At 48.2% G+C, this 24,172-nt stretch overlaps 1 protein-coding gene across 3 annotated transcripts; it reads right to left on the bottom strand.

The window, feature by feature from the left end:
- Positions 1-639: 639 nt before the first annotated feature.
- Positions 640-22,721, bottom strand: NAXD (NAD(P)HX dehydratase). Of its 3 annotated transcripts, none has more exons than XM_079138056.1 (10): positions 22,411-22,721; positions 16,146-16,296; positions 11,181-11,226; positions 10,126-10,214; positions 7,892-8,000; positions 5,082-5,132; positions 4,889-4,993; positions 4,119-4,239; positions 2,900-3,020; positions 640-1,987 (listed from the first exon to the last, which is right to left on the bottom strand). In XM_079138056.1, the coding sequence occupies exons 1-10, from the start codon at positions 22,448-22,450 to the stop codon at positions 1,837-1,839; spliced, it is 984 nt and encodes a 327-aa protein (XP_078994182.1). In that variant the 5' UTR covers positions 22,451-22,721; the 3' UTR covers positions 640-1,836. The 3 variants fall into 3 exon arrangements, with proteins under 3 accessions (XP_078994182.1, XP_078994181.1, XP_078994183.1); XM_079138055.1 differs by having other exon boundaries at positions 22,287-22,418; XM_079138057.1 differs by lacking the exon at positions 4,889-4,993 and having other exon boundaries at positions 22,287-22,418.
- Positions 22,722-24,172: the final 1,451 nt, after the last annotated feature.

Here is a 24,172-nt window from a genome sequence, read left to right as displayed (position 1 = left end):
CAAGTCCCAGGGGCACTTCCAGCGTGAGTGTCTTTGGCTGCATCTAGTGAGTACACGTGGGTTTGTCAAAGAGCAGGGTGCAGTTAGTTGCGTTAAAATTAGGTTTAGACGACAACCCCCCACCTCACCTGAGCGAAGACTATTGCCTTATTCAGAGTGGAAGCTTAAGTGATGAAAGCGTGACTGGTTCCTGTGACTTTGGTGAGCCTTATTTCCTTGGAAGGTGGCTGTTTCAGGCTTACAGGTGGCACTGCGCAACATCGGCAGGCACTGGTGAGAATGCCACCGCTTCCCTGACGTCTGCCAGCGTCCTCACTCAGTAAACCTCACGCTTAAGTAAGCCGACTCTAACAGCTACCAGACTTTTGCCCTGGAAGAAAAAGCGCCAAGGCCGTTTTTCCAGAATAGTTCACATGGAGATAGGTTCTAAAGTTTGACATAACAGTAGCAATGATTTTTTTTAATCTTTAACGTTAACTAGATCTAAAGAAAGTCCAACCATCTGCCTATAATCTTAGCTACTTGGGAGTCTAAAGCAGGGACTACAAGTTTGAGGCTAGCCTAGGCAAATTAGCGAGACCCTGTCTCAAAATAAAAAGGGCCGGGGTTGTAGCTCACTGGGAGAGCACTTGCTTAGCATGTGCCAAGCTCTGGGTTCCAGTACTTGGAGGAACATAAAGGATAACCATCAAGACCTTTTTTTTTTTTTTTTTAGTTATAGAGGGACACAATACCTTTTCTATTTATTTTTATGTGATGCTGAGATCGAACCCAGTGCCTCACCCATGCATGCTAGGCAAGTGCTCTACTACAGAGTCAGACCATTCTGAATTGCAAGGTACCACCTGTGAGTGACACCAAGTGCAGAAAGCCCTCCAGAGTGGGGAAGAAAGGCATGTCAACTCTCAGCACGCACACACACACACACAAGGACCACATCCCCTGAGAAACGGGGCCAGAGAGCAAGAATGTCAGACACTGTATGACAACACGCATTGGCCCAAGGTCAACAGTGCAGTAAAATGTCTTATTTACTGGAATTCAGAGTTAACAATTTCTTTAATGGACTGGTCATATAACTGATGACACAGCCATGCTGTTTTGAAGTAGAAGTGACAGTGACATCAGTCTTTCCCTGGGGTCTTCTCCATGCTGTCACCCCAGCAAGGCTGCCGCTTCCCAAGTCTAGCCTGCTCACTCCCTCCCAGCACTGCGATTCCAGCGCATCAGGGACATCAGGCCTCCGCGTCATGCTGCTGTGCTGGGGCTTGTGTGGGCACAGCTGTAGACCACAGTGTGAGGCGGGGGCATCTCGGTGCTCCCCACTGCCCCAGGTTTACTCAGGCCCTCCCACAGGGCCTCCAAAAGATTTTAGTGGACGTTTATCAAGATGATTCTGAATCACTTTAATAAATTAACCCCACAACCAACTCCAGTCAGCACTGAGAAAACAAGAGCTCAAGAGTGAACACAGCACCTTGGCAGGCCTTGATTGAAAAGCAAACGTGGCCTTCACGAGCAGAGAAGATGGGAGCGTGGCAGGAGCGGTGGGTGCTGCTCTCAGAAGCCCCACTGGTGGCCCACAGGCCTCCCTTTTTTTCCCTTGGCAACTGCTGAGAAGCCTAAGAAGAATGCTGGAGGATTCTGCTTAGTGTCATGACATTCCCAACTACGTGTTCAGTTCAGACAGAAAATGTAGGTCCCAATTCCTAAATTCTCTACCAAACCCCCACAGGCAACTGGCTGCTTGGACACTGGGGGCTCGGCACACAGACGTGAGGTCTCCAGTTCAGGTGCGCCCCAGTCTGGTGCCACTTTTCTTCCAGTTCGCGCTGCTCAGGTCTCAAAGAGCGTGCTGAAGGCAGTTCCGACCTCTGCAATCATGTCGGTGGTGGTGGTAGAGCGGCCGTGCTTCTGGAAGGCCTGGTGGTTGCACTGCCTGGTGAGGGAGCAGGCGCCCAGGGCGGCCAGCAGCAGCGGGCTAGAGCTGGGAGGAGGGAAGGGGCAGATCAGAGGCCTCCACAAGGCTGGCCAGCAGCACAAGGGGCATGGTGGGCTGTGACCCCTGCGGGCTCTCATCTGCAGTCCTGTTCACCCTTAAGACTCCACATTGCAGTCTCAAGCTTGCCAACCCAGAGGAGGGCTCCATCAGCCAACAGAAGCTCAAGAGCTGCACACCGAATTCCCCGTGGGAGGCATCTCTGACATGGTGGAAGCAGGTAAGAAGGGAGAGGGCCTCCTCTGCAGCAGCCTGCTGGCTGTGCCTGTGCTTCTGGCCCTGCAGAGCTGAGCAAAGCCCAAGTCCACACAGACACATCCACTTTGGGTGTTTGGTCCCGGGTTTTCATGCACAGGTGTGACAACATTATCATCCCAGCAGTGTCCCACCAAGTTGACAAGTGGGGCCTCCAGCCAGCCTCCAGAGGCTGGCTCTCCTACCCCCAGCATGTGTAGTCACCATGGTCACAAGGATGGGCTCAAAGAAGGGAAACTGGCTCACTGAGATATAAGCACTGCCTACGGTATTAGGATTCTGCTGTGTCTTAAACACTTCTGTGAGGACAGATATCTACACAGGCCATCCCTTTAGCCTGTGTGCTTTCTACACTAATATTTTGGTTTACAGAGGCCACCAGTGAACTCCTAGAACAGTGGCCTTAACTGTGACAGTTCAGCAGAAGCTGTGAAACCCACTGCAGCCCCAGGCCCCATCTGCAGGGCCCAGCACAGTGTGCGTACAACAGATTCCATGGACAGGGCTGATCTTTTGCTCTGGATGTTCCCCATATAACCCTGACCATTCATCTGGAACCTTTCAAGGGATTAAATGTACATGCTACTGAAACAGCTGACAAAATTAAACAATCTCAAAACAGGACAAATGAAGACATGGCCATACCCATTCGTCTTCTCAGGTCCAGTGAGGAGTGCCCAGTGCACCATGACACCCAGGGAGCCTGACAGGAGGTCTCCTTGCCCGCCACACCTGCGGCTGCTGCCTTCGTGGTTGCACGTGAGCACTGCAGAGCACGAGAGAGCATTGAGCGCAGATGCCAGCGCTGCGCTCAGCAGCCGCTCGCGTGCACCTGCAGCTCTTCCCTGCTGGTTCTAACAAGGATGTAAGCTGGCCTGTTTTACAGAGGAAGACACAGGCACTCAGAGGTGAGGCGTCCTGCACCAGCAGGCAGTGGAGACTCTCTCCGGCCACTGAGGAAGGCGCCGGGAAGAGCAGCTGGAACACTGGGTTGTTGCCGAAACCCAAGCCTATTCCCCACACACGCCCTGACTGCTTCCGACTTCGAGGCGCACCTGAACCGACACACCCACATGCTCGAAGCCAGCCCGCACAAATGCTTCTGTTACCTGCTTCAATACTACCGATGCCTACACTTCTCAGAATTTTCTCCCTTTGGAAAGTATTTTGAAAATCCAATGTTCTAGTCTGTTATAATCAGGAGTGTCTTTGGAAGTAAGCCTCATCTCAAGTTTCAAGTCCTTTTTTGTAACTGCATGAATGTGTGAGTGTGCATGTGTGCACACACCCACCCCCATGTATCTCAGTGCTCCTTTACCTTGATTTCAAGTTCCTAATCCAACATTTCTTGTTAACAGTTCCTTGTTAAAAAGGACCCGTTATGATGGCCCACTGGGTGGGACTTCTACTCTCGGAGCTAAGTGACAACGCACCCTCTCTCAGGCACTCCCTGCACATCTCCACTCTGTTCCTGCTGCACAGCCCTGAGGCCCAGAAGGCACCTGGGACTCCACTAGTAACGTCAGCTCCAAGACTTTCCTCATCTCCCAGTCATTTTAACAGAACAACAAAACACAGCAGAAACCTCAACAATGGGGATGCCCCAGGGAGAGGGAGGCGGGAGGCTGTGGATGCTGGCCAGGGCACTGCCTCCCTGCCAGCTGCTGCAGCAGGCCATCCCAGGCACACACCCAGCCTTGCAGCCATGGCTTGAAACACCTCTCCTGGCTACCGCATTCCCATGTAGAACAGTGAGGAGTCAAAACCAGGACTTGCCAGCTCCAGCTGACAGTGTGAATCGGGTCTCCTGAGGCTCGCCGTGGGGCCGATGCAGACTGCTGCGCAGAGGGAAGCTCCTACTCACCCTGCTGGCCATCAGAGATCAGGTCATGCTCGCCTTTTTGGACTACCGTCACATTCCCAAGGGCCTGGCTGAGCCTCAGTACAGATCCATGGGGGTCACTGCTGTCCACAGGACCGCTGAGCTACGACACAGGGAGACAACCAGAAAACCAAGTCTTTCAGACAGGCCAAAGAGGCCCACAATGGATGGCCCTGCCCCATCCACCATGAGCCTCAGCTGCCTGTAACCAAAGGAAGAGCCAAGCCCCTGTTTGAGACTGACAGATGCGCCTGGAGCAAGTCCTCCCCGTGGCTGCTGACCACACTTGCTTTAGGGCCTGTCCTTCACCTGGTCAGACCAAAAGGTTTTCAGGAATAACAGAAATGTGAATCACGATGAGCTAACGTTCACAGGACACCTGCTGTGTGAGAACTCAGGTGTTATATTATGTGCTGCTTCGTTCTGTCCTCACTTTTTGAAGCAAATGCCATCATCCCATGTTTTTCAGACAAGCCACTACAGAAAAGAGCGGAGCGACCTAACATAGCATGCAGCGGGGGTGACCCAAGCCCACCCCACCATCGCTCATTCACTCAGATGCACCAGCTGCAAGAGGCATCGTGTCGCACATTAGCACGTGAAACGCACGTGGGAATCCATTAAAAACACAACTACTAGGCATGAATTTGTGAGTGTGTCCCTGCAGAGATGGGCCCACGGGATGGGCTCAGCAGAACCACAGAGCCCATTCCTCGCTCTCAGCTCCCACCCCACAGGAAGCCCCAACTCACCACAGCTTCATACAGCCTGCTGAACTCCATGTAGTTGGGAGTGAGGACGGCCTTCCGGTAACCATGCACGAGGGCTGGCTGCTGCGCTACCAGCCACAGGCCGTCCTGTGCACAGCAAGGTTGTATCTTCTTCACTGAGAAGGTCCTAGAGGCCCCACACCCACTCTGTGGGGAGAGGGGAGGCCACACTCACCGCATCGACGACGACAGGGATGTCCCTGGCCTTGGATGCTTCCAAAATGCCCTGCCCACAAAGAAAACACACTGAGTGACAAGCTAGTCACCTCTCAAGAGGAATTAAAGCGCAGTGCTTCCAAGAAAGGTAACGTCAGGTCACCAACAAATAAACACAAGAAAATATAGTTAGTGAACCAAAGAAACAAAAAGAAAGACCCAAAGATCTAACAAGAGTTAAGACAGGCAACAGAAAACTCTGGAAACACCAGCTGGGTTCCTAGGCTAGCCCACAAAGACTCAGTGTTTCCAGATTCCCAACTGGATTCAGAGATGAGAAATAAAATTCTTGGAAATTCCCCAAATTATTAGTTATGTATTTTTTTTGTATAATACCTTCTTTACAAAAATCAACAATCTCTACTGAAATCCCAGTTGCCAATTCTGCAAATCAACCAGCTGATCGTAAGGGGTATCTGGGCGTGCACAGGACCCAGCAGAGATGAGAGTCCAGGAATAAAGGCAGATGTGGGGAGCTGCTGGGTTAGGTGGACTTTCCTGCAGGGCTGGTGAAGGGTGTTGTAAAAAGGCAGGCGTGCATTTGCTTCACACTTAGGGCCAACTGATTTTCAACCAGGATGCCAGGCTGAGTCAGGAGAAAGGTCTTCCCAACATGCCTCAACATGAACTATGCATCTGAACTTAGGCTGCGTGAACAAAGCTACTGTTTCATATGATTCCATTCACACAGAATATTCGGAATTGGCTGTCCACTGAGACTGGTTAGTGGCTGCCAGGCACTGGGGAGGTTGTGGGGCTTGGGGCTTCCTTTGGGGTAATGACAAGATTCTAAAATCAATTGTGATGATGGCTGCACACAACTCTATGAATACACTAGAAACCACAGAACTGTTCACTTTAAAAGGATGCATAATTATAATGCTCCAATAAAAAACAAATGAAAATTTCAAATTCAAAGTTGTGAATGACACAGAGAGAAGTCTCCAGGCACCAGGAATAGCAGGGGACACATGTAGAATTGTTCCTTTGGGAGGCAAATAAAAAAGATCTACCATGGATTCTTGTTTTCTTCTGTCACTGGATGGAATGCAGAAACCTGTGCATACCAAGCAAGCACTCCACCGCTGAGCTACAGCCCTCTACTATCAATTTTAAAGTTTTAGAAACAAAATTGCTCAATTCAAGTCATCCCAGTCCCTGTCACCTGCCAGGAATAGTTTCTCCTCAGTGACAACTCTTAAAAATTCATGAGTTTGAGAAGAGTGACACTTCAAAGCCCAGCTCTCATCCTACAGGCTGGAACTGAAGATTGGTCACAGAAGACACCCCAAAGCCTTGTTTGGCAAGTCTGGTAAGCAAGTGCACGCCTGCCTTTTTACAACACTCTTCACCGGGCCCTGCAGGAAAGCCCACCTAACCCAGCAGCTCCCCACATCTGCCTTTCTTGTGAACCTTTGGTTCATCTTACTTGAAAGGCAAAGCCGTGCAGAGCCCCCCGGTGACAGCACTCCTCCTCAGCCCGTCCCAGCCTGGCCTCCCACTGCAGCCTCAGTGCTCAGCCCTGGGGACTCGGAGACAGGAGTCACCTCTTCAAGCCCTCTCGGCAAACTGAGGCAATGGCAACAGCAGGGATGTAGCCCCATCCAGTGTGCTGCCAACTCCAGTGAACACAAGCAGCCAGACACTTGTTGGAGGCTCCCTTCCCAGCCTCAGCAGGACAGCACCATGGCACACAAGCACCCAGCGGCACCTGCAGGGTGGGGTCAAGACTCGAACCCCACTGTCCTGAACACACTGCTGCTTCTCCCTGGCTGTGGAGTGTGGGCAGGGGTGCGCCAGAGGCACCTCTGCCCAGGAGGTGAGGAGAGCTCTCCAGAGAACACTGGGCAGCTGAAGGCTCAGGACACAGCTGGCAATGCCATCTTAGCCCTTCTTCATTTTCCCTGATCCCAGGTACTTATCTGTATTTCAATTTTTTAGAATAAAAAAGTTCATCATTTTAAATGAAGACAGGCATAAAATGAACTTGGAGTAATGAATCCTGGGTGACTGAAAAGAGTGAGCGTGTGCATGTACACACATGGCGTAAACCGGCAGGCCCTGTTGCCCAGTGGCCGTGAGTCTTGAGAACAGATGACTAGGCTGAGAAGAGGGCAGGCACAGGTTCTCTTAACCTGATGAGGACCTCAGTAAAGGGTGGAGGAAGCTCTACTAAGAAAAGAGACTAACAAAGCTGTCGTCCCTAAATGCACAACTCCTAGAAAAGCAAAGTGATGATGCCAACCAGCCCTCAGGAAACCCTACGTCGGCTAGGGTGGTTCACAACAGTGACCTCAAGTGTGCCTGCCTGGGCAATGCACTCAGCACATTACGACATGTGGCTCTCACAGCCGGTGGGGCATCTGTCCCTTCACAAGGCAGGGACACTGACCCCAAAGGTGGAGTGACTGCCAGGGGCCCCAGCAAGAGGGACAGCCTGGGGAGGGTACTTGAGCCAGAAGCAAGCTTCTTTCCACTCAACTCTGCACAGCTCCACATCACACAAGGTAGGAAACCTCTGAGCAGCCCCACACTGATCCACTCCTGCTGCTCAGTGTCACTGCTAGAACCAAGAGCGAAGAGCAGACTCATGCCTGGTCTACTGCTGGCCTCGCTGCCCAGAGTTCTACCCCTCATGACACATCTGCCCACCTTCGCTACTCCCAGAGGAGGCCGAGGAAGGCTGAACGATGGCCTTTGTGCCAGAAGAACACGAGCGCGATGCTTGTGCTCCAAGATCAGCCAGCGAGTGGCCATGCTGCAACTTACCTTGACACTGTCGAGGAGGGGGCCGTCTCTACCTAGGCCAGGCCCCACGACAAGGGCATGTAACCGGGGGAGCCACTTTTCCATCTCAAGAACAGCATTTGGACCGTCACTAAATAAGAAAAAGGCAGAATGGTTTACTTAATGACTTCATTTAGTTGTGTCTTAAAAAACATTTTGAAAAAATTGATTGACAGGAAATTTGCAAAAACAATACAGTAAGTTACCACATCTCCTTCTGCCAACATCGCATATGCCCACGTTATCTCATCACAACTAAGTCAGCATGGGCATTGTAATGCCAGTGAGTCAACTGTGGACTGTGTCAGATTCACCAGCTGCCCCCACCCAAAATCCTTTCCTACTCCAAAGCCAATCCAGATACCCCATGGAATTCAGGCATGACATCATCTTAAATTTCCATGGACTGGTTAATTTTTCACACCCAAAAACATGCATATAGTTTCCAACATTTAAAACAAGTTAGGATAAGTCATGATGGCTAATTCTGCGATGATCCCCACCCTCCTCCACCAGTGTGTTTCCATCTCACACACATGGAGGCACATGGTGTACTTCACACAATCTGACCCTAAGTGAGAGGCACTCCACACCCTGGTCCTGCCCTGCTGACGCCCACTCAGGACAGACAGGCTCTGTCATCATCTCAACACACTTTCTTGCATGCATCCCAGCTCAGAGATTCTGAGAGCCCACTCTGCCAAGGTCCTTGTCCCCTTTGCTCCCCATAAGCCTCCTATAGGTCACGAATACCCCAATGGTGAGATGCAGTCATCATTCCTAGTCCCCCTCCTGAAATGATCCTCAGGGCACAGGCCCTTCTAGAACTACCCCAAAACAGTTCTCGACTTGACTTTGGACACCCCCGCCCCCCCCGGGCTCTTTCCTTCACCCATGTTCTCTGCTCCCAGGTAAAGCCCCTGCCAATGTCACTCCTCATGTCCACATGTGAATGACAAACCAAAGCCTTCCCTTGCCGTGCACTCCGACCCGACACCTACTACCCACGTCCACTTAGATGTCTAAGAGCAACCAAAAACACAGCCAGCCCAGCTCCTGATCTTCATGTCCACCCAACCACTACCATTGCCCCACTATATTCAATGAAAACACACTCAGATCAGCGCTCTAAGGGCACCTGTGCTGCCTGCCTTTTCAAAACTACCAGATCTGCCAGCTGATTCCAGGGGGTGGGGGCCTTACTTTCCTGATATACCTGCATCAGGTCCTTTCTGACTTGCCTGCCAAAGTGCTGGTAGGAATCTCACAACACTGGTCACAAAGCTCATACCTAAGAGCACCTGACAAGCCTCTGCTCACCCCTTATGATGGCCCCGCCATTGGAGGGCTTGGCCCTGAATCTCTGATCACCAACATGAGCACGCCCAGAGCTCCTGTGGGGAAACGCCTCCCAAGAGTCCACGGGTTTCACTAGAATGTCACTCTGTGCTGCCTCCCTGTCCCTCACCTGGTAGTCCTCTGTCAGGGATCGCTAGTTGGCTCCATGGTCCTTTTGCCACCCAACACACTGTGTGATCTCACTTGTCTGTCTCCAGGGTAGCAACACTAGCAAACACTAATGTAACTGAAATGGAACAGAAGTAAAAATTCTGTTCCTGAGGCCCACTGGCTGCATTTCAGTGCTCAGTGGCAGTGTCCTAGAGAGCACAGAGAACACTGCTCAGTTCACTGTCAACCCACTGAAGCCAGAACAGTGTCTGCTCAACCCATGACCCACGATGTCCAACCATCCCAGTCACTCAGCACTCACTCTACCTAAAGATCATATGCAGCTAGACCACAGGACAGGCAGCAGAAGATGTCCAGAAACAAAGCCAGATGTCTACTGCCACCTGGAAGCTTGCTGAATGAGAGAGGGTCTCGTTACCCTCCAATGGTCCCCTACTTTCTGCCATAGGCAACCCTGTCCACATAGAGTTCACCTGGACCCTGAAACCTCCAACCACTCCTGAGAGGCCAGAGCACCTGCGTAAAAATTCTGGCACTAATGGTCACTGTGTTCCCACATTTCTCCCCTCAGGGTCTCACTGTCTGTCTTACCCTACCATAGGGTTCACTATGGTTTTCCTATACCTGATAGCACCTGTCAACCAATTCTGAGTACAGCAGTACTTAACAGAACTCAGTGCTGGTGCAGAAATGCTTGGGGGCTGAGGAAAGCTGCTGCAAGAAAGAATCCACCTGCCCAGACTCACAGGACTGGGTGGACGATCAGCTCCGGGCTGTAGGACTTAATCACAGGTGCTGCCTCCCTGGCACAGAACACATGAGCCAAATCTGCACCCTGAGAAGAAGACAAGAGGCCAACTTGAGCAGGTCACCCTCCACAGCCCCATAAGCAGCTTCAGGCACAAGCTGCTCAGCCCACAACAGGACGTCCACCATCCCAGTCACTCAGCAGTCACTCCACACACAGACCAACACGACTGTGCAACTAGGCCACAACCAGATGGCCTCAGGAAAAGAGAGGTGCAGAAGACAGTACCTGGAGACCAAGCCAGACGACTACCACCACCTGGAGGCAGGGCAGAGTCACACCAGCTCAGCCACTCCACACTACCTTGGTCGTGCCACTTGATCAAATGCATGGGAAATTGCCAATTTCAAAGGCATTAATTTCTTGCTGGGCACAGTGGCACACACCTGTGATCCCAGTCACATGGGAAGCTGAGACAGGAGGGCTGCAAGTTCCAGGCAACTTAGTGAGACCCCCCATCTCAAAATAAAAAATAAAAAGGCTGGGGGTATAGGTGAAGTGGTAAGCCCTGGGTTCAATTCCCAGTTCTGAGTTAAATAATATAAAAAACAAAGGCATCAATTTCTTATGCAAGGCCCTAAAAAGGCATCCCAGAATCATTCTGGTGAAGTACAACATGAATATAACTAATTTTTTAAAAAATGTATTTCAATTTGCATTATTTTGTTAATGCACAAGAGGTCGGGATATATTTAAATGTGTTTCTATTACCTATAACTAAGATGTTACTGAGAATTCTATCAGAATTCTATCATTTTTCTTTCTTAAAAATTAATTTAAGTATTTTTTTTAGTTGTCAATGGACCTTTAGTTACTTGTTTAGTTACTTGTTTATATGTGGGGCTGAGAATTGAAGCCAATGCCTCACACATGCCAGATAAGAGCTCTACCACTGAGCCATAACCCCAGTCCCCAGAACTATTTTCTTTAATCATATTTAAATAACCCAACTCTACCAAAGATCCCCAACAGAGTAGTTTTAGATAAACTTACCACTTTCAGAGCCGAGATTGCTGCAAAATATGGGGCTCCTGTATACCTAAAATGAAGATATTAACAGTCAAAAAAACTTTTGTGAGAATACACCTTTAACAGTAAATAATAGCTTAGCAATAAAAATACAGATTATAAGATGCAAATAATCAATAAATCAATAAATGACTTAGACATGGGGCACACAGCACATTCGCAGCATCTAGCAGATGCTCAGTGAACGGCCACACATCCAAACCAGGAAAGCCTAATTTCTGCACACAACATCTCTGCATCAAATGCGGAGTCACAGGCTGGTTTGGGGACTATGTTCTCTGTGTCAAGCATGATGAGGTAGAACTGGCTGTAGGTTTCTGCTGGACAGAAGGTAGAGATGTGCACCAGCTCATGGCAGTCAGGAGAAAACCAGGCCCCAGAGCCAAAGGACCCCAGAGACCAGATGGGGGCTGGCGGGGACTGTTTCCACCATGCTGCTTGACAGGGTCCGAGCATGGAGAAGGGCTTGGCAAGGTCACCATTCCAGGAAACTGCTGCTGTCATCTCTCCTAGGAATTGGGTGATTTCTTGTAATTATCATACTTATAACTAAGCAACTGCAAATCATATTCCGTGATTATTGTGATAAGAATTTAGCCTCAATGAGTCTGCGGAGCTTGGGGGAAAATGAGGAATGCTTTAAAAGATGTATCAATATCACACCTAAGTTTAAAAGTAGTTTGAGGAGTTCTTCAGAAAACTACAGTTACAGGAACTGCTTGCTCCTATGCTAACCACACCTTCCCCAGTTAATGCTTTACCAGTAAATAACCTAACAGAACAGGAAACTTATTGTCCCCATAGTACTAGGACCACCCTACTTAGCTTACAAGATTGGGGGACATTTGTGGTATCTGTAAGAAAACCACGCAAGACACAGGAAATCACATAAGGGAGTTTATTAAGCAAACACAGTGTCTCCCTGCTGGGTAAGAGAGAAAATGAGAGGAAAAGGGAAAGGAAAGAGAAAGGGCGCACGCTAGAGAGAGTGGAAAAGCGAGGAGGAGAGAGAAAGCAAGTGAGTAGGAGAGAGAAAGCAAGAGAAAAGATGGTGGGGTAGCTACCCTTAAGCAGTTGAATTCCGCCAGGCTAACAAGGAACCAGTAACGGAGAAGGGAACTTGCAAGCTGACTGATGAACCAATAGCTAGCTAGCATGTTCACAGACTGACAAGTGGTTGGGAGGCAGGGAAAATGGCTGCACTGGAAAGGGCGGGGGAGCAGCTTTCAGACTGACAAGCTAGGTTGTGATGCAACGGAAAGGGCAGGGAAGCAGCTTTGTATTACTGCATCCACCTAGAAGGAAACAAGCAAATAAAGGATAGGGACCCACCTCCCACAGATCCACCTCTTCCATATACAGGAGTGTACAATGAAAATGGTAAATAATTAATATTTATGGTAAATGAACAAATGTCCAATATTTGTCCTTCCTTCAAAGGCTTGGATGTCAAGGGCCACCCTGGAAAGAACAAAGAAACAGCATACGCAAAAAACTAGAAAAATATTATCTTAAGCTCAAATGCCCTCATTGTATGTTAATTGGTTATGAGTAGTTTACTCTGGCTTAGGTCTCACATGTATTATGATAGGTAGAGGATAAATCAATGACTTAAAAAATAACGGGATAAAATTAGGTACTCACACTGATTGTTTGGCAGTAAATAACCTAACTTAGTCTTAACTGAGCTTGTTTAGGTAATAGAGTAGACCTTTAAGGTTAAATCAAGAACATTATAATATGAGCTAAAGATTAGTGAATGTTTTGCTTAGCAGTTCAGTAAAATTAGCTTAAAACAAAATAGAGTCATTATGCCGACAACAGGTCTGACACCAGAGGATAAACAAAGGCCAGTAGGATGAAAAGAGCAAAGTATCTTTCACTGTAATTTGTTTATGTGAGTAACTGTAAGTGAATATAGAAAGTTGACCTTAACGCACCCGCTATGTGTTAGACACCTGCTGGAGAGTGTGACAAATCTTGTGGTAATTTCTCTATAACTTGTGTCTTGTTTCACCCTGCTTTACTTAATTCTATAAAAGAAGAGCTAAAATAAACCTGAGCAGCACTTGCTTCAAGTTGCTCAGGGCTCCTGCTGTTCCTCTGCGCTGACTCCACCCACCCTTCACCCTTGAGGAACCCGCAGTCACTGGGGCTGGCTCCCAGCAGGGCCACAGGTGTCATCATTGCTCCCATCTCACAGCAAGACACCAGTAAATGCTCTCAGTGTGAGTGTGAGAGTGTGAGTGACTGTGCTTACTGTCACCTCAAGCACAGAGAGGAAGACCCTTGCCTGGGGCATTAGATGAGCTACTGCAGCTGGTACATTCCCTTCAAGCAGTGAAGCAGACTGGGGACAAACGCAGCACACAGTCTCCAAACATGGCCTTCTCTAAACCAGTGTCACCAAAAAGTATCAAAATTGCAAAAGACAGGACCAAACAGGCAGCTCACACGCTCTCACCCCACACAGAGCAGAACCTCAGCCAAGAGATGCACTGAAGGAAGAGCGACTCTGCTGCCAAACCAGCAAGCCCACTCCCTCACTTGCACGCCCAGGAGCAGAGCGTCTCGCTAGCGTGCACGTGAGTGCAATCTGGGCTGTGGAGGACAGTGGAGCAAAGGTTACCAGTGCTTGAAATGCATGCTGATCCAGTGAAAGTTCTTCCAGACTTGATCCTCCAGAAATAACCAATGGGTGTGCAAGGACCTATGTGTACAGGATGTCCACAGCCACACGTAACCAAAGATAAGCAGAAGTAGCTAGCTTCTCACCAACAGGGGACCAATTAAACAAGTCTTAGCCCATCCTGGCAGGGAACACCACATACCCACTTGTCAAGAAGTGGCCCACGTAAATCAGCACAGAGAGAATTCCAGAAAAGAGTGCAAGGTGAGAAGGCCAGATGAAACAGAGTACCTCCACCATGGTCCCTTTTTTGTAAAACACAGCTGCACATCTCTGCAGAGTCTGGAAGGCTAACAGCACATCTGTGGTGTTCATTATCATATGGGACACTACAGAATGCTCACTTTACACGCTACTTTAGTTCAAATTTCTACAGGCAGACTTCACTTTCATAATCAGAACAGAGGTGTTCCTTCTTTCCAAGCTTAGTCTAGCAGACATTTTACATCAGGTAACTCTACCCTAGAGTGCTATGTGACTCAACTTATCTGAAAAGAAACACTGAGCCAATTTTCCCATGCAGACTTCTCAAAGCACAGAAAAGGGCGTGGGGGATCTATGAAATATCCCAGCTCCATAGATTGTCTCCCGGGATGAAGGCTCCAAGGGCTGCACTGCCAGGCTTGGTGGGGCTACATAAGTGGCCTCTAGCCCTGAGATCAGGAGAGGGCTGTCTCCCTAAACCCAGGGTCCCAAAGGCAGAAGAGCTGCCTTTCTATTCCAGAGAGTTCACATTCTGTCTGAACAGACTGCCTGCCCACTGACTCACACTCAGAAACTGCTATCTTTCACCAGCAGGGGGGCCCCTCACTCTGGCCTCCTGCTGTGAAAGATGTTCTCCAGTCCTCAACTGACAAAGTTGGGAGCCAGCACTCTAAGAAGTGGGAGGGGGAAGGACTAAGCTGAGCACCCACAGAGCAGGGCTGGGCCCAAGAGAAGTAGGAAAAGACTTTCAGGTCTAAGAGCTCAGGTGGGAGAACACTGAAACAGCAGAGCCACAAGCAACATGGTGAAGGAGATGCCTGGCCATGGAAGGCAGACCCAGGGACCAACATGCACAGAAGGGACTCAGGACAAAAGACAGGGCAGCACCAGTAACAGGCAACATGCTTCACCTGAGGGGACTCACAGCTCAGCAGAGCTCATCAGGCACTGATCAGACTGATGACAACAAAACAAAAACAAAACCACACAGCCAGACAGCCTGGAGAAACTGTACCAATACCCAAGCCAGAAAACACCACTTCAAAGAGAATGGGACTCATGTCCGACTTCCAAGGTGCAAAATGGAAGCTAAAAGAAAAGGAAGTGACCACAACCACTGCCTAAGAAGCTGCAGCCTGCAGCCACTGGCTGCCAAAGCACAAGACACCAGAGGATCTGAAACCGTGCAAGGGATCACTCTGCAGGGAGATGCCATGAGTCAAAACATCCCTACCCAAGGACCAATCTGAGGGAAGGCAGGAGAATAAACATGGCACATCTCATGACACACAGTTAAATTTATGTTACGTGTTCAGTTGGGAATTCTAAGTCCAACTGTGAAGTAAGGACAAAGAGGGTCACATAGACGGAGCCATGTGGTGAGACAGAGGAAACCATCTCCAACACTCTCCCTGTGCTGCTTCCTAGGTAGAAAGGGTGACCACTAGCTACACTTATTGTAGTTTTAAGTTAAGGAACAAAATCTGGCTATATATTTATAATAAAATATACCTAAATATATGTTAAATGGTTGAAAATGCAGGTAGACCAAGAGATATCACATGAGTGGGAACGGAAAGCAAGCAGAAACAGTGGCCAGGGTAGGACTGCTTTCATGTATACACAAGGAAAGCTCATAAATCCTTTTGTACCCAACACAGCTGCGAAGTGTATAAAAGCAAACGACAAGACTCCAGGAATATCTTTATATTGCAAAGTAGGCCAAGAGCTGGCAGAGTGCCTTCACCCTGGTTATGAAAGTCAAACAAACCTTGTGACATGAAGACTGATAAATACAGAAAACCACACAGGGGAAAGGGCAGCAGCAAAGCCTGAACATTGACACACACCAGTGAGCAATTCCACCAGACTTCTCAGACTCCCCCATTTGATAGGAAGCTGATCCTGAAAAACACTCAAGTCTCTTATCAGACGACATTTGGAAATGATTATGAGGCTCCAACTAGACAGACAGTTGGTGTGAGCAGACAGACAGGTAGGGAGGGCTGGGCGTTCTGAACACAGCTACTACTTACTCTCGGCAGCCTCCCACTACGCCTATCCTGCCGGCTTGCCCTTTGTGCTTCTTGGCAGTGAGAGCAGGGATGATATTTCTCACCAGCTGAAAGGTGCTGTCCATATCCTTTATTGAGTGTGCTTCATGCAGTGAACGGGCTCTTTGTAAAACTGAAAAACAGGAAAATTACATCATTCAGAAAGGGAAATAAAGACCTATTCATACACAAAAATGAGAGACTTCAAATACCCCATTAGCCAAAACACTTCCAAAGTTGACAATATGTATACCATAGATTTTTATCCAAAGATTTCACTACTTTTTGTAGACAAATGTTTAAAAAAAAAAAAAAAAAAATCACAAGCGGTATATGCCAAGTTTATTTTTGAAATCTATCATTTTGTAGGACAACTTAACCTTCTAGAAAGTTTTACCAACTTAAAAAAATGCATTATCACTTAATAAACTATCTTATTTCAGTTCTATTTCCCTTTATTAAGTCTTTCCTCTCTTCACAACTGGAAAGCAAGCTCCCACTTGTTACCTTCTGTTACATTCAAGTCTGACAGATTCCTCCTGTTTTTCCTAATTATCTTCTGACACTCAATTGCTCAATTGGATACTAATTACATAACCTAGAAATAGAATTCTAAATATGTTACATATCTTAAATTGGGTTCAAAGTGGCATATTAGAATAATTTCATTACGTTGAATTGTCTCCTAATAGATATATTTCAATTGGCCTTTCTTGCAAGCTTCCTGCAGTTATAAATTTTGCCTTAATATTTAAGACAGCTCAGCCTTCAAATGTTGATCCACTCTGATGCCCAGTGCATGAATAGATAATAAAGCATGTATCTTTCTAGACCTAAAGGATCTTTGCAAATATGAACAGTATTTTCTCAAATAAGGCACTTATTCTTCACAGGAAAACAGCTTTTTCTGTTGGCCCCTCCAGTTTTACATTTTGCTCAACAAGCAATGAAGTATTTTCTTCAACAAGCAGATGCACTGCCTTAGGTGATGTTAGATGTTCAGACTCCAAGGTGAGAAGACACGTTAATTACCATCAACCCACCTCCTTTTCATCAACATCCAAACCAAAGCAGAATGAAGACAGACCCAGATCCACAGGGAACCTCCCACCAGGGAAAGCTTCCACTAGGCTCATTTCAGAGCTGTTTCCAGAGCCTGTCATCATGAGCCACCTTCTACTCCAGGTGCCATGGCTGTGATTCCAGCTCCAACCCAGATGTAGGCCAGGCCACAGAAGTACTGGGACAATCTCTCTCTCCTCCCAATTCATTCCCACATGTCCAGTCACACCCAAGGTTGCACTGTCTTTTCAACACGCAGACACTGAGCAGCATAAAAGCTCTCCCCTGCACTCCCTTTGATGAGCTGCAGCAAAGACTGAGAGCTGTTACAATGAGATCTAAGGACAATGTCTGAACGCTGAGGGACAACCTATGCAGTAACAAACATGCCTGATAGGTACCTGTTCCAAACCTTACGGCACCTGGAACTATAACATCCTGACCGAACAATACAAGAATGTCAGATAATGTCCACTCCTATGAAACCAGGAGAACAAGAAAAAAAAGCATCTGCTTTTTCAAATTTATGAACTATTAACAGAATTCAAACTTACCAGTCACTCAAGGACTGTTCTGTGTTTCTTACAACATTTCAGGTCTTTGTAAACCATAGCTTTATACAAAGCACTTAGCTGTATGGAAAATATCCCTATGGTCAAATACATTTCTTCATGTTGTATGGAGGCCAGACTGCTGGTTTTAAGTTCTATGTCCAAACTAGCATGTCAATGATTCTTCCCAATAGTTACTGAGATATTATTTTATATTAATCATTCATTATAATCACCATTGTAACTGATTGGACACCATGTCTATTGTTCACAACATTTAGAAAAAACATTTAGTAAGGAAAGACAGTTTGGGGAAATGATAATAATTTTTACTATTTGTCACTAAATAAAAAGAAATACGCTTCATGTGTGCAACACCTAAGGGGCACATTCTCTACCAAACAACTTTCTCTAATCTGTCTAAAGAAGGATGTTTAAAAAGACAGAAATGTTGCCAGGCACAGTGGCACACACATCTGCAATCCTCCCAGCCTGGGCAACTTAGTGAGACCCCAACTCAAAACATTTTTTAAAAAGGGTGGGGGTGTAGTTCAGTGGTAGAGCACCCCTACGTCAACCTCAAGTACTGCAAAAATACAGAAATAGATGAGTACATACATTGAACTGCCTTGCAGTGTTTTTCCTGGCACACAGCATGAAGCTCTCGCTGCACATCGACACTGGGGAAGGAGCCATGCCTCCCATCAGTGATGCTTGCAGAAGCACTTTAGTAAAACCTCTACGACCAAAAAATAGCAAAAACTCTGTCAAGTAAAACTTCTTCCAACAAGTATGAAACTTTTTTGTGTGCCATTTTGTTTTGTTTGGCCTGCAGCACTGGGAAGTGCAAAACATTTGTTAAAAAAAAATTTTTTTTTTTTTTCAAAATTTTCACATACTTCTTTCTTTAAAACAGGACAATGTTTGCAAAGTTCACGAGTAATAAAAATTGACCAGCATTCTCCCTCTAAATTTTTAGGTAAGTTGTAAGATATGAATAAAGACTTTGGAACTTTTCGTTATGATGTCTGAACACTAAGGAAAACAAAGGACTACATAAGCATCACAGAGTATAAAACAGAAGGACTAGGAACCCATCACAAAATGCCCCCTGCAGATTATGGTTCTAAAATACTATACGCATGGGCTGGGCTATAGCTCAGAGGTACAGCACTTGCCTCATATGCGCAAGGCACTGGGTTCAATACTCAGCAGCACGTGAACATAAATAAATAAAGTGTGTCCATCTACAATTTAAAAAAATTAAAATTAAAAAATACTACACGTCTCCACTAATACATTTACAGAAACAAAGCAGAGCTCCGTCTTTGCTGTGCCACTGGTCTATACAATGCAGGATGCTAAGTACCATCCCTGATCTCTACCCAGGTGGCAGCAGGTGCACATAAAAACATACCTACTGTGACAGCAAAATGCCTCTAGACATTGTCAAATCTTTCACAGAAGCAAGATTAGTCCTTGTTGCCAAAATGGATGTGGCACAAATCCCAGATGTATCCAGGGCAGATGTGGCACCAGGGGAGGAAAGAGCAGTGACCACAGTATAACCATGTCATCCCCACGCTCCCAGGACACATCCACTGTGCAAGGTGAGATGTAGCACCCACAGCCCCAAGCCACCACGTGGATGTGCCTGTGTGCCACATGAGCCTCCTCTTGCCTGAGACCCCTCTTCTGTCCCCATCCACACTTGCACACCCGCCCACAGTTCAGCACAGATGTGTAGGCACAACACCATTCTGATTTTTGTGGCTGAGAAAGGAGAGGTGTGCTAGACTGAGTGTCAACAAGCTTAAAGTCTACACATTTTAAGGCAAATAATGCTTTTTGTTGTTACTCAAATAATGATGAGTGCATGTCCTTCTTCCTTCACTTCAAGATAAGCTTCATTAAGATACTAACAGACCCAACACGTTTTTTTGTCTGCTCGTTCATTTTTTGGTACTGGAGACTGAACCCAGGGGCACTTTACCACTAAGCCACATCCTCAGTCCTTCTTTATTTTTATACAGGGTCTCACTAAGTTGCTTAGGGCCTATGTTGCAGATTTTTCTACCATAGGTGAAGCATTTTAATTTTTAAAATCTCATTTATCAGGGCTGCAATTGTGGCTCAGAGGTAGAGTGCTTGCCTGGCATGTGTGAGGCACTGGGTTTGATCCTCAGCACCAGATAAAAATAAATTTAAAAAAGGTAAAGGAATTGTGTCCATCTACAACTAAAAAAGAACAACAAAATCCTCATTTATCATAAGCCAAAAATGTGTCTTATCATTATGTAAAACCTCACACCACATTCATACAGCAATCTTTATGGTATCCAGAGAACAGGCTTGGGGATTGCCGAGCAATCCTTTTTCTCACACAAAACTGCTATTTTGGAGCCCAAAGTGTGCGCATGTAAACACCTTCACAACAACTTCACCAACTCACCAATGCAAACTTACCTCTCCCTCCTCTGCTGGACCATCACACTTCAAGACTTTGTTGGGAGCTGGGCACAGTGCCTGTGAACCCAGCACTCAGAAGGCAGGGAGATCACTGGAGCCTAGGAGTTCAAGACCAACCTGGGCAACGAAGTGAAATTCCTATCTATCTGCCCCTGCCCCCCCAAAAATGACTTTTGTTGGATCCCCAGTTTATGAGCTGTGATGCTACTGTAAGAGCCAGGTCCAAGAACCCTTGAGGATAGCAAGCATCCTCTGAAAACAGAATTACCTGAAGATGTGCACATGAAAGAAGTAGCTCTCAAACGTAGGCATTTGGAATTATGATAAAAGCATAATGTAAATATAATTAATTTAAAAGCATAACTGTAATTGTAAAGTTTAGTTTCAAAAAGCTCTTTGTTATGTAATTTTAAAAATTCACAGTGCTAGCCAAAGGCAAAGCAATATTATTAAATGTGTAGTTTTCAGCTCTTTCCAGCACTGACCTATAAGTATGAGGATTAATTGGTTATAAAACAGATTTTCCTCTCTGGGCTGATGAGAATCACTACTCTACCAGATTCTGCATGCAGTAGGTAACTTCACTCCCACCTTGTCTGAAAGGAGCCACAGTGTCTCTGTGTGGGATACCCACCCTCAGTTGCATCCAAAAAAGCCTGCCAAAGAGCAGAGAACTCAATCAGTGTTTGGTGAATTCAAGGCACAGTGGTTCACTCTCCTCACAATGAGCTAGTTTATCTTCTTTTACAGATAAGGAAACTGAGGCCCAGAGAGAAAGACCTCTGAAGACACAACAACAGTAATGGACAAGCCAAGCCACACGACTAATTCACCAATGGAAAATACACCTCTCAAAAATTCACCAAAATACTGTCATGTAAAGGCAAACCAAATTTTTCTTTGGCAAAATTATTCACCTCACCAACTATAAGAAAAAAGTCAAATCTTTATCAATGCCCTCTAAAAACATTTGGGAAGGAAAAATAAAAAGGGCTAGGGAGGTGGCTCAGTGATTGGGCACCACTAGGTTCAACCCCTGGGACCAAAAAAAAGGCACCAAAGTCAACTGAATTTCCCAACACTTTATAGAGTGTATCGAATTTCAGTTGGCTTACTGCCACACACCATTTGGATCTATCCACGGAAGTATTTAAATATAAACACCAATTCTGAAGGATAAAAGGCCTTGCCGAGAGCACACTTTAACTGTAATGCTACTTATATAAGTCACTTTGTCTTCCTAACGACTCAGGCTGGAAAAACCGGTCACATGTCTGGGTTTCGTTGGTTTTAAAGAAGTGTGGCTTCTCTGTACCAAAAGTGCTTTAAGTGAATGTGAGTCAGAGACACGTGACCGCAATCCTTAAGGGAACTGAGACGCATCCTACGTCTGGATGGCGTTGAAGTTTTAAAGCCTAGAATTATTTTTTCATAAAGTTCACAAAAATTTAATAACGAAGCCTTAAATTTAAGTGCAAAGAAAAACCCTGCTAACTAACCACGAAATATTTAAATGTAAAGCAAACCACCACCAACGGGGAGGAGGAGTCTCGAGAGCGGCCCCCTCCGTGCATTCAGGCCTAGTTCGCTCAACACCCGGCCGCCAAAGCCGGTTCTCTGTGACCACGGCGGCGGCGCAGCCCGGGGTCCAGCCTTCCCGAGTTCTCCGCGGCGCACGCAACCCCTACTGCCTGTCCCCCGCTGGCCCGCCCAGGTGGGCGGCCGCCTGGGCAGCCACGGGGCAGCGGGAGGAGACGTGGGTCCCACTGGACCCCTCGGCCCACTCCTCCCCCACCCGCCGCTAGGAAGCTGCAGGGCCCACAGCCGCGGTGGGGTCCCGGGCCTCCCGCGCCCGCCCAGGCCGGGGCCCGACCAGTCCAGTCCCAGGCGCTGAAGGCTCCGGTGGCACGACCGGGCGGCCGGCGGCCTGATGAGCGTCGTCCCGGGCCGGGAGTGGGTCGACGGCCGGCCCGCGGACACCGCGCGCTCCCCGCCGCCCGCCTCGCCCGCCCGCTCGCAGCCGCAGCCCGCGGTCGGGTACCTGCGTTCAGCGGCCCATAGAGCGCGAGCGCGGCCGAGAGCAGCGCCACCACGGCCGCGCCGGCGACCGCAGCCCCGGGCCCCGCGCGAGCGGCCATCCCCGGGCAGGCGGGGGCCGAGCTTACCTCGCCCGCTGACCCGCACTACCACACAGCGCGGACCCATAGCCGGCTTCCGGACTTCCGGTTCCCGGCGGCCTCCGCGCCGCGGCCGGAGCCGCAGCCACCCTTTCCCCAGGCTCCCGGCAAGCCCCGCGCCGCGGCCTGAGCCGCCGTCCTCGGCGCTCCTTCCGGGTTCCCAGCGGCTCCCGCGGCGCCGCCGGAGCCACAGCCATTGGGGGCTCTTTCCTGTATGCCGTGCGCCCTCGCACCGTGGCCAGAGCCCCAACCATGGGTGGCGTTCCTCCGGGTTCCCAGCAGCCCCAGAGCCGCCGCGGGACGCGGAACCCCAACTCGCGTAGTAGATGCCGCCCCACCCTGGGCCACTTCCACCAGTCACACCGGGCTACGGACGATTGACACGCAGTGCCCGACCCGGCCTGGCCCAGGCGAATCAGGGTGGTCTTAAGGATTTGGGACCTGGTTTATTCCAAGCGGTCACTTCTGTACCGACCTTGGGGAAGATGATTGAGGAGGAAGACCGCCCGGTGGGCAGGCTGGTTGCAACACCTGTCAGGTTGTCATTAGGCTGGGCAGAAAGCAGGTGGAGTGCCCTGCGGACAGCCGTGCGCTGCCGGATGACGTGCCTTTCCTTCTCTTTCGGGTCCGAGGTTTAGCCAATTGTTGCACCACGTAGGTGTCTCCCAGTCCAGCCGCTGACCCCAGCAGCCCGCCACGGTCCCCATCTCAGTACGTGGCTGCCCCGTGGCTCCATGTGCTCCAGCCAGCGCCCCTGAAAGGGTGGCACGGAGCGCGGACGGGTGGGCTCTTTGTCTAGCGAATTCGAAGAATGAAATCCATGGACACGAGGGTGTGGGGGAGCAGAGTAACGGGTTTATAGAGTAACCGAGAAAAAGAGCTCCCGAGGAGGGAGGGTCCCAAGAGGCGAAGGCCGCCGGGCCTGCCGGCTAGGGTTTTTATACTCATAGATGCGGAACTAACCTTTCTGGATCAGTTGAAAGTGTACGACTATAATCCTTTATTCCCATACGGGATGGCTTAATGTCTTTGTTAACCTCAGTTTGTCCTGTACTTGTTGCTTAAAACAAAAGAAAGGCTTGAGTTAAAGAACTGCTTGAGGTTGACTGATGTTAGGGTAGTAAAGGAAATCTGGGCGACAATAATGTTGAGTGAGTAGGACTTTCCAATTGGGGAACCAAAATAAAAACCACCCTATTGGGTTTCAATCTGAGGTGGGGACCCCCTCCAAGGTCCCCATTTCTGTCTGCCTATAGGTAATCAATCTCCTGCTGTCAAGGCATCTGGCTTCTCATTCCCACCTTCACCCCCATCCCCTACCCCCTGAGAGGTGCCTGTCATACTTCTACTACCATCTTAGGGGAAGCCACCATCATGCGATGGAAGTAGGCTGAATTATTTTCCTAGGACTGTCATGTCAAAGTGCCACAAACCGAGTGACTTAAACAACAGAAGTTTATTTTTCTACAGTTTGGAGACCACTATTCCAAAATCAAGGTGTTGGCATAATGACACTATATGTGAAGTCTCCAAGGGAGGAAACTTTATGCCTTTTCTAACTTCTGGTGGTGTTGGTCAACTCTTGACATTCCTTGCAGCGAAGCTGCATGTCTCTGGTCTATTTGTCATTATGTGACAATATCTTTGTGTCTCTGTCCTCCCATTGTTTTTCCTTTCTTGTAAGGATAGCAATCCTGTTGCATTAGGGCACAACCTAATTTGATCATCCACAAAGATTCCCCTCACATCA

This window comes from Sciurus vulgaris (assembly GCF_902686455.1).
Source record: "Sciurus vulgaris genome assembly, chromosome: 4".
NCBI classification, from domain to species: domain Eukaryota; kingdom Metazoa; phylum Chordata; class Mammalia; order Rodentia; family Sciuridae; genus Sciurus; species Sciurus vulgaris.
The sequence above is the reverse complement of the archived record's forward strand: the minus strand, read 5'-3'. Positions and strand labels throughout refer to the sequence as shown.

What these genes read in the sequence shown, in the direction of transcription:
- NAXD (XM_079138055.1), bottom strand. Translation starts at nt 22,383, where the DNA reads ATGGCCGCTCGCGCGGGGCCCGGGGCTGCGGTCGCCGGCGCGGCCGTG. An exon ending in CTATGGGCCGCTGAACGCAG is followed by an intron (nt 16,297 to 22,286) that starts GTACCCGACCGC and finishes CCTGTTTTTCAG; the next exon opens with TTTTACAAAGAGCCCGTTCA. An exon ending in GGACCTGAGAAGACGAATGG is followed by an intron (nt 1,988 to 2,899) that starts GTATGGCCATGT and finishes CCCTCCTCCCAG; the next exon opens with CTCTAGCCCGCTGCTGCTGG.